Consider the following 15785-nt stretch of genomic DNA (forward strand, 5'->3'; position numbering starts at 1 on the left):
TTTAGGAACCTTCTCTGACTGCATTTCAAAGATAATTTTTGGTTTTGCAAGCAAAAGTTGACTACCATGAGTCTGAAGCCAGAGATTATGTATATATCTATACCTTACTAGATCTTTCTGTGGCCAAATATCAGCTTTTGTTCTGTTGAAACACAGGATTTCACTAAGAAATATGTATCTGCTCAGGAATCATATCCCACTCCTCTGTCCTGGAAAAGCATTTCACAGCTGGAGATCCACTCCTCTGGCTCACTTCTCTCATTTTAACTTCCATTGTCCAGTCCTTTCATTCCCTGTTTGTATCATAACCAGTATCGCCAGAAAGTAAGGTAGCATCAATTTAAGGTTTTTTTGTTTGTTTGTTTGTTTGTTTTTAAATCTCCCATGCAGTGCCTTTTGATTGCATCCTGGAAAATGAAAAGTGGGAAAGAGAAAAATGCAGCAGAGGAAGGACAATGAGACAAAATGTAGTAACAACTGGAGCGCCACTGAAAATCTATTCCTGAGCCTGTATTGTCAATTCAAGGATAATACTTATCTGTGTGCTTGACCTCACCACCTCCTGCAGTATCTGCAAGAACACCTGTAATATTTATATTTTCAGTCTTCATTGCAGCATCTTTTCATGCTGTTTTCTCTGGAGTGAAATTAAATTTTATGTTGCTCGATAGCATTGTCTCTGTATTGTTTCAGAATAGACTAATGCATTACTGGATGCTGTATTTACATGAGTATGGGTAACACACGGTAATTCTAGAGTAGGGAGAGAAACCTATTCATAGTCGTGAGAACAAGCAAAATATATTATCCTATGAAAATATCTAGTCTGTCTTCCTTTCCCCCTTTCCTTTAAGCCAAACTGCTGCAGCTATTTCAACACATTTGGTCAAGTGGATGCTCATTAGCTGTTGCTAGGGGAAAAATGCAGACCTGGCTTTCATCACTAGCAGTAGATGAGTTACTTTCCATGAGTTCCATCCAAAGATTTTGAATTTCTCCCTCTGGTCCCTTCCAGGCCTCAGGTGCTGCAGGTTGAATACAGTAGCCTTGTTTTCATTCTCCCAGACAAAAATCTTTGACTTCCTGTGACAGGGATGGATTTGCCTGGCTTTACCAGAGGCTCCGTTTTTCTGTTCCTGTTTTTCAAATATGTTGCTTTCAGTGTTGTTTTTTTTGTTTGTTTTGTTTTGTTTTTTTGTTTTTTCCTAGCTTGATGCAGCATTGATTCTGTAAGATGGGACTTTGCAGAGATTAGCTTCCATGTGACCTTGGCAGACTTTTTTCAGGTTATTCAACTCCTTAGCTAAACTTTTAGTGCTATGCCTGGCTGAGTTCACCAGAGCATTAATCTCTGAGGAGACTGAGGTGGTAACCCTTAGGTAGCTGGTTTTGGTTTGGTTCTCCTGAATTGAAGGTATGAAGGTTACTATAAAAACACTTGCATTAACGAGGCTGATATGGCATTGAAGCTTAGAAAGTACAAGTTTGTATTTTGTAAAGATTCAGAAGTTGATCTTTACTGGAAACCGTAGGCTAGAAAATAAAGATCCCTTAAGGTGGGCTGAGGAAGAAGGCCTAATGAAGGATACTTGGTAGTTAAAGACATTTCTGGGAACTTTCTTCTACGGAGACATTCAGAGCCATATTTATTTTAGTTTGTTTTTGTTTAAATCAAGGGAATCGAATACTTGTCTGTGTAACTGATGGCTTACTTGATTTGAAGTGTACCATATTCAGGGCAAATCAGAGTACTACATTCTACTATCTGTTAACCACTAACTACTGCTTTGTTTCTACAGATATCAGGTGTATTTTTAGGACTTACGTGCTTGTGTTTTTTGTTTGTTGGTTGGTTTTTAGTGCTGTTATCAAGCTAAGGTTGTGATAGAGAAGCAGTTCTTTCACGTACTTTCATTAAACAGATAAAAAAAATCGAATGTGCTCATCAGTTTCCAGTTGCAGATTCCTGGGGAAACATATATGAACAGGAAAAACAGATAGTTATATTTGCCTAGTGATACTTGCATAGTGAATTCTCTCAGCAATCTTGCAGCTCTTTGCTTTTGCAGATTGAGAGCTGGAAGAAATTTGCTGACTGAGATTTGAACTAAAGTTGCTGAAGGCTCAGTGAGTACCATTAACCAATTCCCTGGAGAATTCCAGAAACAAGATTAAAGAGTGTTGTCAGCAAATTACATATGCAATAAAAATGGAGCAATACAGCTAATTGTGAGGCTATGCATACATACTTTAGTTCATAGTAGAAGGTAAGGAAATTAAATGAACGTTCTACAGTCTTCTGTTGACTAACAACAGTAGATGGCACTCTTTGTTTTCCTTCAGTACATTCCTTTTTTGGTTTGTTTTTTTTTTTTTTTCAGGAACACTGTATCATTTCAAGCAGTGTTCAACAAACAGGTTTTAAGATGAAGGAAGTTTTGTGCTAAAGATCCACATGGTAGTAAAAAAGGGCCAGCATACCTTTTAAGTTTATGGATCAGTTACTTATGCTTCCTGGGGGTGTTAATAATTGGCCTTTTAGTCCCTACTGCTAAATATAATCTGTGGATACAAAGACCTTGCAGACTTCTGTAGGATCCCCTTTGTATATTAAAAAGGAAGAAAATTTTACCACCAAGACTTGTAGAATTATGTTGGGAATCTCTGTGGAAATGCTGAACACTGTTACTGTTTTTTTTTTGTTGTTGTTGTTGTTTTTTCCCCCTAAGTGCTATAACCCTACACCTCTTTTGGTAATTCTGCCAGGTGCACAGTATACTGCCTTCCCAGTATGCTGTGAATGAAAACCATCGTAAGCCTCAGTTAATTTACACTGTGTTCTACAGCTGTTTTGCTGCTGTTAAGAAAGAGAAGTCAGCTTTAGGTTGTAAGAAAACTGATGGACAAGCAGGCAGCAGCTAGAGTGGTTCTGATGTTCCTATGCATACCATACACACAGTACCTGAGCACACACTATGTTTAAGCAGTAGCGCCCCATGATGTGTTTTTATTAAGCGGAATTTTTTTTGTGTGTGTACTTGGTCGTTGCTGCCTTCTAACAACATTTATGACTCTCATAGAAAGCTAATTTGAGATCCCTGGTAACAAGAAAATTATTTAAAGATGCTGATGATTTGGGGACTCTGCTATGTTACATGTTGCAACTGTGATTGCTGACTCCAGAGCCCTGGCCAGCTGCTCAGAAATGGATAATCTCCATGTGATGATGTGATGAACTGTAGATCCTGACATAAAATTCAGTTGCTCAAAGAAGGAAACATTAAAATTTCTTTTGGAGAAGATTAGTTGTGTTACTAGGTAAGTAGAAGAGCACAAGTGTTTGGCTAAAACAGGTCTAGTCATCTCTAAAGTGAATTCAGGTTACTATGAGCAGATGCTGTTGAGCCTCCATTCATGAAAGTCTGAGCTCCTTGTAGTCTCTAGACAGTCATGAGAGAGAAACTGCCCTAAAAAAATTGCAAGGATTACTTTAGAGTGATCTGAGAATGAGGATTTTGGTAGAGAATGGGTTACCATGCTGTGCACAGTGGAAAATATGAATTAGGGTTTAGTGTGTTGAAGGGACATGGGCTTCTCTGGCTTACTAAGATAGCTTTGAAGGTTATGGAAAATCCGGCATGAAACCAATCTTGCTGCATTCATGTATATATTGTCAGTAGGATTAGTACTGAAGTGCAATCTGACCTTTCTGTATGCCTATTTCTGTATTTGGGAAATTTATTGATATGCAGTAAAGTTCAGTCTGAGTATATGCCAAAATGTAGGCAATATGCAATCAAGGAAAGAGGGACTAAAACTCAAGTGCAAAGTTATTAATATGATGGATGGATTCCAGTGAGAATCTACATGAGACATGGAGGAAAAGAATATGATTTAAAAAAAGAAAACATCTGAAACATGTATAATATAAACCAAATCCGTTTTTTTTTTCTTTTTTACTTTTTTTCCTGTTATATTTAAACGTTGGCTTTTAATACTGCAGAACAAAGTGTTTGATTTCCAGGGTCAGTCTCCCTGAAAACACTGCTGTTAATAACTCTCAGTTTGAAGAGTCCTCTGTCATGAACAGTGAAGATCTTCATTAGTTACAAGGACTGAAGACATAAAGAAAGTGCCTGGTTACAGATATAGCAAAGTGGACATCTTCACGAGCTCTAATTAAAGCTTCTATGAAAGAGATTAAAAAAAAAAAGAGAGAGAGAGAGAAATACAATGGAGCATACCTGAGTGCTATTCATGGAACAATTACATAATGAAAGAGCAATAGGATTTTCAGTTTTTCACATTTTCTTGAGACATTATGAAGAATCTGGCAGTGATAAGAACAGTAAATTGAGAAAAATGGAAAGATAAAATGCAGTTATAATGGCATTAGCAGTAAGCTAATCTCAGTGGTAACTTGTATGTTGTTATTACTAGATTCACAGTATAATTATTTATGGCAAATGCAAAGCTGAAACAATGATATTTCCTAAATATGTCATACTCAATCTGAAACTGTAGTCATTAAAATGTTTATAAATGAATGGAGTTAAATTATTCTTATCTCATTTGCTGCACGTATGATACATGAAACTGAAAAAACATTTGGGTAAGCATTATTTAACTGTCAAAAGAAAATGTTAGAAATGGGAACTTAAATTGCCAAGTCAGAAAATAGGAACTATTGACTTAGTATATTGATTCTTTCAAAAGTGTATATGTGCATGAAAATCTGTGCACTTGGTATTCTCTCCTAACAAAAAAGTTTGAGGAAAAAAGGTGGTAATTACATGATTTTTTTCCTGCAGTGTTGTTCAGGAAATAAGAATTCTTAATTTAGGCTTTATTATTAAGAGAGTTGACTATAGATGCTGAAGTGGGCAGGAGTCTTGGAAGCCTTGAAGGAAGCCCAGTTTTATGGAATATATGCACAAGAGCTGGTCAGCTCTTGTTTTTGAAGAAAAAAATGTCAATAATTATTTTGCTCCTTATAAATAATGTTGATTTTTTTAAATGAGAATTCCTCCTACCTGCTTTTATCCTTTCATTCTACTTGATGATCAAATGTAATTTTTGATTATTTTTTTTTTAAAGGAACTGTTGCAAACTAGATCAATCCACATGAGTCTGCCCTTGCTAGTCATGAAATACTCCTTTTGCTTTTCCTGCATTACTAAATTACATGTATTTTTTTCCCTTGATATTAGAAGAATATCTTCTTGTGCATAAAGGAAGTTTAACTTCTATTTTTGTTACAACAGGTTTGGATATCCACAAATTTTATTTCATAGGACAGGGTCCAGAGTAAACATAAAAGAATGAGAGTGTATGAGAAGGGGTGGGAGCCAACAAATGTTTTTGGACACCATCAAGATAAAGTCAATATTACTGTCATGTTCAGGAGAAGTTACAAATTACTGCATATTTTGTAGTGTCACCCATGTGTACATGGGTATATTTTGTAGTGTACATCCAGTGTAACAATACAATCCAAACATCCAGTGAGACATTGTAATCTTTAGTATTTCAGTTTGAACAGACTCACATATTCTTTTCTTGACAATATGAGAGGGTTGCTTCTGAATTCTGCTGTTTCTGCTAGTTTGCCTGCACAGTAAGCTCTGTACTGTTAAGTTAAAAACAGAAAGCTAAAAACAAGAAACAAAAACACAAACAACAGCAGAAGAACAGCACAGAATAGGAAGATAGCACAATGCAGCTTTCCAAACGTTTAGTAGTTTTTCTTGTTTTGTTTTTAATTCATTTTCACTCTGATTGCACTGATTGCATCACTGAGGATGAGACGAAGTCACAAAAAATTATCAAGCAATTTGATTTTTTCTATGAAAATTTTTGAGGGGGTACTTAAGTGCTGTTGAAGTTTAAGTAATAGCTTATCAAATGAAATACAGGACAGTGTGCTGTTTATTATTGCATGAACTGAGGACATGAATTAATGGTAGCTATAGGCAGGAATGTATAAGCTAGAGGAGTTCAGGTACAATTAAAAAAAAAAGGAAGACACATTTAGGGCAAATTGAAAGAAGATGTAGTAGATGTCAGAGTGAGAGTGAGCCATAGACAGGTAAGAAAAAAAGGAAGCCTGAAGCACCAGTGGATGAGTGGTATTCCTACATATACTGCTCAGTACCAAAAAGTAGAAAGACTGGAAAAAAGAAACTCATAGCCGGGACTGTTGCTTCAACCCACATACTATGCTGTTACAAGATTTTTTTTTTTCTCTTGGTGTAAAAAACCCTGCACTGTACTTTTCTGTGGTTGCGCAGTAGCTGATTGTAGCTGATTGTGGACACCGACTCAATTGCTCTCTCATTTCCTCTCTAACTGATTGGGGCTAGGAGGAAATAACAGAATCATAGAAATCAGATAATAAAGCTCATAGGTTGAGATACATACACGATGACCATGGAACTGGCTGTCTAGCACAGGGCAGGCCCAGCCCCTCCTCATGGAAGCCCAACAGCCCCTGCTGCCCAAACCTGAACACCTACCTGCTCTTCAGATAGGCATCAAGACACTCCCACCCAATTTCTTCAACAGCTACAGGACACAGAGAATTGTGTGTGTACACATATATATGTGTGTGTGTGTATATGTGTATGCACATGTATATACTATCATGATATGCTGGGACATTCCTGTTTGAAATATCTTAATATTCATAGGCTTTCCTATGACCTAGATCTGAAGAATGTTGAAGGACTTTTTGACTTGTTTTTTCAAATATGGACAAAATAATTATTGGAGTGGTAGTGCCTACTTACATTTCTAACCAGGGAATACAACCTTACACAGACAGTAAAGGACCGTATTGTCAATTTAACCATGCACTTTTCTTATGCCACAACATGATGGAGCATTCCTTTGGAAGAGAATTTTTGGAGAAATATTTTACATTAGCTGGACTACAGTTTCTGCAGCAGCTGCATTATCAGCCTGCAGAAACTGCTCGCATCACACATAATGCATGGGAAAATCTGAGAATCTAAAGTGCTACTAGCAGACTTATTAGTGATAGAGGTGACAATTCTGCCTGTAATTGAAAAAGTCTGTAAAAAGATTGTTAGTGAAGTGCTATTCTAAGAACAATGATGGGCACCTGGGCCATGCTGCTCTCTTACTCCCTCTCCTCAGAAAGACAGAAGGAAAAATTACAGTGGAAAAAAAGCTTATAGATTGAGAGAAGGACAGGAATATCACAGAATCTCAGAATAGGTGATGTTTAGCAGAGCCATCCATGTCCATTTGGTCCAACCCCTGCTCAAGCAGAGACACCCAGAACAGCTTGCCCAGGGCTGTGTCTAGGTGGATTTTGTGGATCTCCAAAGTCGGAGACTCCACAGCCTCTGGGCAACCCGTGCCAATTCTCTGTCACCTGCAGAGTCTGCACAGTGCAGAACTGCTTCCCAGTTTTTACATGAATCATAGAATCATTTGAGTTGGAAGGGACCCTAAAAGGTTACTTGGTCCAACTCCATAAGGCAGGATCGTTTCCCTCAACCTGCTGGTCACTCTGCTTTTGATGCAGCCCAGGATACAGTTGGCTTTCTGGGCTGCAAGGGCACATTACTGGCTCATATTCACTTACCATCCATCAGTACCCCCAGGTCCTTTTCGGGAAGGCTGTGCTGGAACCATCTGTGTTCCAGTTTGTCTGTCTGCCCATTGCCTCTTGTCTCAGCATTGGGCACCACTGAAAAGAGCCTATCTCTATCCTCTTTGTGTCCCACCTTCAGGGATAGAATAGTAGAATCACTCAGGTTGGAAAAGACCTTAAAGATCATCAAGTCCAACCAGAACCTAACCATACTACCCTAACTAACAACCCTCCACTAAATCATGTCCCTGACCACCACATCCAAATGGTTTATAAACACATCCAGGGATGGTGACTCAACCACCTTCCTGGGGAGCCTATTCCAGTGCTTATATAGGCGTGTATAGACATTGATAAGATGCCTCCTGAGCCTCCTCTTCTGCACACTGAACAATCCCAGCTCACTCTGTCCTCAGAGGGTAAGTGCTTCAGTTGGACTCTGACCTGTATGTCCTGTATTGTACTGGCATGCCCAGAACTGGACACGATATTCCAGTGTGGTCTCACCAATGCTGAGTATAGGGGAAAGATCATCTCTTCTGACCTGCTGGTGATACTTTACCTAATGTAGCTAAGAATAATTAGCCTTTGCAGTGATGAGGGCCCATCTCTGGCTCAAATGCTGCTCAAATGTCCACCATGATCACCAGATCCTTTTCTACAAAGCTTGCCATGTAACACTTTGCAAATCCACAATGATTTTTGTTTTTCAGTTTAGTTTGTTTTCTGTGTTCTGTTCTGGCCTTCGAACAGTCAGAGTCCATATTAGGCCTGGTATTGTGGTGAGTACCACAATGAAACAAGAATTTCCCTATTTTAGGGAAACGTGGACACTTTATACATAATTGCTGAAGTCTTTTCCAAAGGATAATTAATGGATAAAATCTCACAAGAAAGCTACTTCTATGGCTTTTGAAACTGCATAATCTTTGCCAGGAATAATATTTGCTTTCATCAGACAACGACAGGAAAAGATACCTATCTCTGCTCCTTTATTCATAATAACATGAGGGGAATTTGCACAACATTTTTTTGATAATGTGGCCTGAGTTAGCAACAGCTGATAAGACAAGAATGTAAGTGAGTGAAGAAAGCACCCCAAGCAATTTTGCAGATTTATTTGCCTAGAACTTGATAGTGCTAAGGAAGGAAACAGAAATGACTAAGTTTGCTTTAGATGACCTCCATCCTAATTAAATAATAACCTGGAAATTGCCAAGGAGCTTTTGAGAAAAGTGTAAAAGCGTGACCTTGGAATGAATGAAACAGAACAACATGTGGGCCTGATGCCATGAGCATCTGTTAGTGGAGTGACAGCACAGAAGGCAATGCATGCAGACCCATATCTCAGATGTGAACTCATGAGATGCTGCCTCATCAGCATGTGGCTTTGCAGATTGCCGAGAAAGGTGTGGATATACACAAAGCTAAAGAAAATGTATCTCTAATAGAAACTGACACTAGAACAGGGAATCTGCCTACGGGAGAGTTTTCCTCTGAGAGGGCCCATATGTACATATAACTGTATGGGCACCACATAGGATGCTCCATAAGAACATGAGTAAGAACTTACTTGCTGTATGGTGATGGAACACTGGAACAGACTTCCCATGAAGATGGTGGAGGCTTCTTCTTTAGACATAGCTAAAACCCACCTGGATGCTTTCCTGTGTAACCTGCTGTAGGGAGCGTGCTTTAGCAGGGGGTTGGACTAGATGATCTCCTGAGGTCCTTTCCAACCACTACAATACTATGATTTGGTATGAGTTTGCATATAAGGAGGCCTGCAAATTTTGGGTTAGAGGAGCATTAAAAAATTGTAGGTGCTTACTAGCATTTTGTTAAGTGTTCAGAGTTGTGGTTTATCTGTTGTATTGCTGATTCTGAACCTGAATGTATAGTTCTCTGACTGCCAGTTAATTACATGTTATTTATGAATCACTAATGTGCTTTGAAGCTGATTGGTTTCTACAAAGTTACATTGAGCATTTTTTTTTAAATGCAACAATTGTTCAGCTGCTTAATTTTGATGTTTCTGTAGTGGGAAGGATTTACAGAGTGTTGGTCTGTTTTAAACCCCATAAAATTCTAGGCTGTAGTAGCAACACTTTACCATTTCCCACATGAAGAACTGCACCTATGGGTTTAGGTGGAAATTTGTCTTCATGCACTGTTTATACAGGAGCTCCAGAGGAGTGGTGAATGGGTAGTAAATAAGAAAAAACACCTGCAAATGCTGTTGTGTGTAATAATGCATTGAGTAGTGGGGAGGGATTAGTCTCTTTTAAAAGCAGAATGACGTTAATCCACATAGTCCACATTTCAAAGGTAAAAGAAAAGAAGAAAGAGGAAGAATGAGTGTGGGAAAGAACAGAACAAGGCAGGAGTCTGTTATGTGGCTGTCAGCAGAAAAACTGGGAGGGTGGAAAAACTGGGCAAACATAAGATAGTGGTTGGCACAGTGTACAGTGCTGGAACACATCAGTCCAGAGAAACAGAAAAAGAGAGCCATGCAGCACTTTAGACAATTGTTAGCCAAAAAAAGAGCTACAAAATTGGAAAAGGAGACGCAGTTAATGGGAGCTTATTTTAGCAGTAAGGAAAAAGAGATTGTGCTTCAAAGAAATGTGAGCAAAACTTAATTCTTACTGGAACTAATCAGACCAGCTTTAATAACCAAATGTATGCTGAAGGAGGTTCTCTCAACCACTCTATTTTCAGGAAAGATGTATAGTTGGATTGTAATTTGTATGTGGCAGCATTCGGCATAATGTTTATCTATACTCAGCTTTTCAAGTGATGTGTTCAGTAGAGAAAAACTCCCTTGATCTGAACATTCTCATCCCTTAGTTTGCTAGAGTGTAAATGCTGGATATGCCTTCCTACAACAATTCACCGTGTAAAAACCTCTCCTTATATTACCTTTTTATTGCCCTTGCAGAGAGGGTGGAGAAGGGCAATCACTGCCTTGAGAACAGGAACCTCCCAGCACAGCGCTTGTGTTCTAAGCAAGGCAAACTCTTAGCTTTAACACATAAGTGGCTGAGATAAACTACAGCATATTTAACATTAAATATGAGATTCTTTTTTTAGAACTGCTAACTTTGATGTTGACCATCTACATCTTGGGGAGATAAGAAGTGGCTGTTGGAAAAGGACTCTATTATACAGTGAATTGAATGTTTACTTGACAGGACACATATAACAAATGGACAGCAATTCTTGCTGTATTAGCACACATGCTTTCCCAAAGCACTCACATGTGTACACAGAAATCAGTATGAGCCTCACCTGTCCAGTTTAGACCAGTTAAGTACCAATGACATGGGGAAAGAAAGCAGATAATCTAGTTTGTTATATACTCTCTCCATGATAGTTCAGCTAAGACATGGCTGCTCTCCTTAGGCTTTTGTGTCTGTAGATGTCAGATGTCTTTCTTCTGTGATATTGATGGATCTACCTTTGTGAGAAGTAGCAAATCACTTTTCCCTAAAAGACTCCCCACTGTTTTTATGTTCTTACACATTGTCTTGGCAACCAGAAAGGGTGTTGTGTTCATTGCATTACGACCCGCAGGAATGCTTTTTTTTCTGAGGAGGGTGGAGGAAGGAGATGAGGTAAAGGATCAGGGGAATGCCTACCTTTTCTGCAGCTGATGACTCTGAAGGGAACTTGCAAAACAATATACTTGACTATTTATCCAGAAAAAAATCTTTGAAATCTGGGCTTGAGGTTTTTATTTTAAATTGTACTTTGAAAAAGATGCTCAATTATTTTTATGCTGCTCAGACCCAAAGATAAAGGAAAGCCATTGGAAAAGGGAGACCTGTCTGTTGAAAGAAAGTATGTAATTCTGAAGAACGCTGAGATGTACTTTGGCCACATGGTTTGGCCACTGAGGCATTACTGTATAACGACATTAAGTGCAATAGGACTACATGGATGAATAGATAAGAGATAATAGTACAAGTTATTTCTGAAGCATCATAGGCAGTTCTTTGCTTTCTCTAGCAATTTTAATCCCTATAGAAAAAGAGTACAGCCTTACCTTGTTACTGCAGTTTTATAAAAACATATATAAATGTTTGCCTATTTCTTTCATGGGCATCTTGTGCATAATCTGCCCTAGCAAAAAAAGCTGGCTATGCAATATTCCTATGCTGCTCTGTTAATGTAGCTCATGTGGTAGCTCAAAGTAATGTAGAAATACTACATTCTTTACAGAAGCAAGAACTTGTGAATAAGCAGTATATAGTACAGCTGCTTAACTGCTGAATTAGCTGGATAACATGACAATACCTACATTCTGGGAAGTTTGTTTTATGTGCAGTTCATCAGTTCCTGTGCATAATTTTGAAAACTAAACAGGATGTGACTGTTGCTTCTGGTAAGACTGTGAGCTGAGATTGGTCCCTGAATGCAGCATGCCATGAGGAAAAATTATTGTTCTTATCCAGAATGTCAGTTCTTCATCAATATTGCCATTTTTTAATAGATGAGTAGTTTCTTTTCTGGAAGACATACTTTGACCATCTCTTTTACTGAAGTAATGAATTATGTGAAGTTTTACATTTTGTTGGGAACTAGACTTTTTAAATTTCAAGAGAATGAATATGAGCGCTTGATTCCTTGACTATGCTTATACTAAAAATACATGAACAATAGTCTACAACAGAAGTTGTTATAGGGGTACAGCCAGGAGAAATTATGAATTGGTAATAGGAGATAGTTTTGTTTGCTTTTCCATATTTGTAATAATTTTCTTTGTTTCCTTTCTGTCTCCCAAGTACAGCACTACTTTCATTCCTGCTGATACTTGTGGCACCCTTTGGCTAGCTGCAGTACATGCTGCAGTACTTCCGAATACATCAAGCACATCAATACATCAAGCACAGTTTAGATCATTCTTTTCAGTTTTCCAGACATAATAGAGTGGTGATGTGGTTTTGAAGCTGAGGGCATGAGGTTTCTTAGTCACAGTTACAACTATGGGCAAAGTGAACAAACAAGCAAGAAAACAAAAGTAATTTTTGGCCAGCAGCAGATGCATTTGAAATGAAAATTGAAGATATGTAAGAAGACACTCAGCCTTAAGTAGCAGACGGGTTGCAGCTCAAGATAGATACATACAACATTTAAAAATAAGTCTGTTTAAACATGTGTCTGCCAGAGACCTACTGCTCCTCTATTCAACCACTGTTAGAGAAAGCAGACTTTCCTGGTTGGTCAGCACTTTCTTATCATGTCTGTCCCTAGACAACACAATCAGGAGGGCAGCAAGCCTGCTGCCAGACCTCAGCAAATCTACCTGCCCAAAAGTATTTTGATCATCAGTATTCCTCAACAGTTTTCTTACCAAATCTCTTAACTTCAGCAGCAATCTCTTAACAGCTACAGTAAGGCTTTATGTGTTATGTCAGAGGGGCAGTATCTGACAGTAGCTAGAGAACAATCTTAGGAGATTACAGATCAGACAGAGAATACAGTACACTGTGAACCAGTCTTTTTCCAAGGCTAGAGGGAAGGGAAGAGAAGGAGCCATATGAAATGTCCATGTAAAGCAACAGAACAAGGGAGATTTTGATTGAACAGAAGACTGCAAATCATAAAAGAGTGCAAAAAATCTTTATCTGTAAAATTATTTGTAGCTCTTACACCTTCCAGTGGTAGCTGTTTTAGTTCAATACCATTCACTCGTTGATATTTTTCTGGCTACATTTTGATATGCATTTCTTTCTCCAAATACTTGCTAATTCATATTGGGAAGAAGCCAAACCGTCTTCTGTGATAGTTTCAGTACAGAAATGTGAACATTAGACGTGGTTTCATTTAGCCAAGGAACTTATTATACTATATGTGTCATAAATGGTTGTGATTACTGACCATAGTTACAAAAATATATATGCTATATAGAGAAAATAAAAATCAATACTTCTCCTTTTTTAGTCTTTGATTCAACCCACCAACACACATTAAATGTAATAGACCATTTCGTGTTAGTAGAAGCTCAGGCAGTACATAATTGGAAAAGGTATCTGAAACTAAGTGAGTCACCTTAGTCTCTTTATGTAGTCAAGAGCAGTAATAGGCATCTCCAAAAGGTGCTTCATCTCACCTACATTTATAAATCTACTGTAGACATTTTATAAAAGCAGTTTGAATCTTCAAAAATATATATATCCTACTGCTGATCTGTGGCAGGTGTTTGGCACAAAGCCTCTTTTAGTGTTCATTGTAGGAGTCCTGCACAAGGCTAGTTTGGAGTAGTTTAATGTACTGTTCTCAGTCCACTACATAGTGGCTTCCCTAAATGCAAGCTAAGAATTTAATTCAATGCCAAATTCTGAATAAATTGACATCTAGGATGAAGTTGAAGAACTTCTAGGTAAGCAACTTGCTAGAACTACTGCAAACAATGAAGAAATGCACAATTCTAGGAGGCACCAAAGCCTTCAAAATTGACCATATCACAGTTATTGTTCATAAAACCACATTTATTAGTCCTGAATTTGAAAGGGGAATTAAAAGAGTGAGTATTCATTCCACCCTCAACAGACAGAATATAACCAGGTGTTAATTTGGATGTGAGAAATGTTTGCAGTTCTGTTTCAAAAAGCATTGTTAAAACTTGATGGGAGCTAGATGGTAAGTACAGCCAGCAAGTATTAATAACCCTAGAGACCTAGCATAATCAAGTCATAATAGCTGCTTCCAAAGGGATGTTTTTGTCTTGTCTGCAGAGTTCATTTTTTGGCATAGACAGGAGAAGAAAAGAGGTTTTGTCAGCAATAGAAAGAGAAATCTGCCTCCCAGGCATGACAGTAGTGTCTGCTTCTACCTTCAAGTGTTGCTCCTTCTCTGCTTCTGGTGACATGTGTCAGATGAACTGATGACAATAGTAGGTTTGCAGTAACAAGAAAACACAATTTTTTTTTAAAAGATCCCAATTTGCTCTAATGTAGATGTATGCTCAATGTGACCCTGGCGTGTAGATAATCATACAAAGGATTAATTCACACAGCAGACAGCAATGCTAATTTAGTAATCTTGGGCAGCAGCCTGCAAACACTAAATGGTAAAAAACAGTTTTTCAAATGCAAGATCTTGCTTCGTGTGCAAGTACAAAAGGAGCAGGAAATTTGTAGCTTCTTTGGTTGCCCTAAGGGTCTGGACCACCTATTGAAAAGTCTGTCACAGCGCGAACGTATAAAAAGTAGGATCAAGAAATTTCTTTAACCGGCTAGATCTGAGGGCTTTCTTATTGCTTGTTGTATGAGTTTTCTTGATGCTTCCTGAGGCTTGCTATTCTGCTGTAAAGAAGAGGATTCCCTGTTTTGAAGACTCCTTCAAACGTCAATTATGGGGCCTCTGAAGACCAAATATGAGAACATCACTGTAGAATCCAGATGAAAAATCATCCTAGATTTTACTGAGATGGATTTTTTTTTTAACGTGCATTTACATTATGAGCACGTGTACAATCAATGTATTGTATATAGTTATGAGGTATATCAGAGAACTTGGCTACGTAGCTATTACACCAAAGCAGAAAAGATAGGACGCTTACCCGTATCCTGGACTCGCTTATGGAACTCCAGTGGAGTGGATCTCCAGAAGAAATCCTTCCCTACTGCCAGTCAGCTCTTAAATGGGTCTAGGAGAGGTGGAGCCAGGCTCCACCCCTTCCAGCAGCACAGGTGAATTGCCTTCACCTGTGCTCCCATGGCTGCCTCATTGCTCTCCTCAGGTGATCAATCAGAGTTCAGGCCGTGATTCAGCAGCTCCATACACCATACGTAATGTAATGGGGAAGATAATCTTGTTGTTACCTATAAGAATATAGGTCATCCCCAATCTGTGTGTGTAGGTGGCCTGCATTCCTCAGTTTTTCCAGTTTCAGAGGCTACAGAAAGTTGCTTTTATTATGAGGGAGAAGAATGAGAAAATGAAAATGATTGTATCTAGAAACAACGTATAAACTCTAGTTAATAGCATGAACTTCTTATTGAGTTCTTCAGATGGTTTGACTGTTGTACTACTTGGTGTATAAAAGAATACAAACAAGGCTAATCTCATAACTTAAAGAAACTCAAACATAACCATAAGGGAAATTCTGTGTTGCAAAACAGATTTTATGAGGGAGTGATATTAAACGAACCTTGTT

The 15785-nt window shown here is 38.3% G+C and overlaps 1 protein-coding gene across 1 annotated transcript in view; it reads right to left on the reverse strand.

Annotated features, from left to right (window-relative positions):
- Positions 1-9263, reverse strand: part of TMEM18 (transmembrane protein 18) — a 21547-nt gene extending 12284 nt beyond the window's left edge. The window contains exons 1-2 of the mRNA XM_031552258.1: positions 9195-9263; positions 7613-7754 (exon numbers count right to left, since the gene is read on the reverse strand). Of these exons, the coding sequence (XP_031408118.1) occupies positions 7613-7754; positions 9195-9263 (211 nt within the window). The remainder of the gene's footprint in view (positions 1-7612; positions 7755-9194) is intronic.
- Positions 9264-15785: the final 6522 nt, after the last annotated feature.

Source organism: Meleagris gallopavo, chromosome 2, assembly GCF_000146605.3.
Source record: "Meleagris gallopavo isolate NT-WF06-2002-E0010 breed Aviagen turkey brand Nicholas breeding stock chromosome 2, Turkey_5.1, whole genome shotgun sequence".
Classification (NCBI taxonomy): domain Eukaryota; kingdom Metazoa; phylum Chordata; class Aves; order Galliformes; family Phasianidae; genus Meleagris; species Meleagris gallopavo.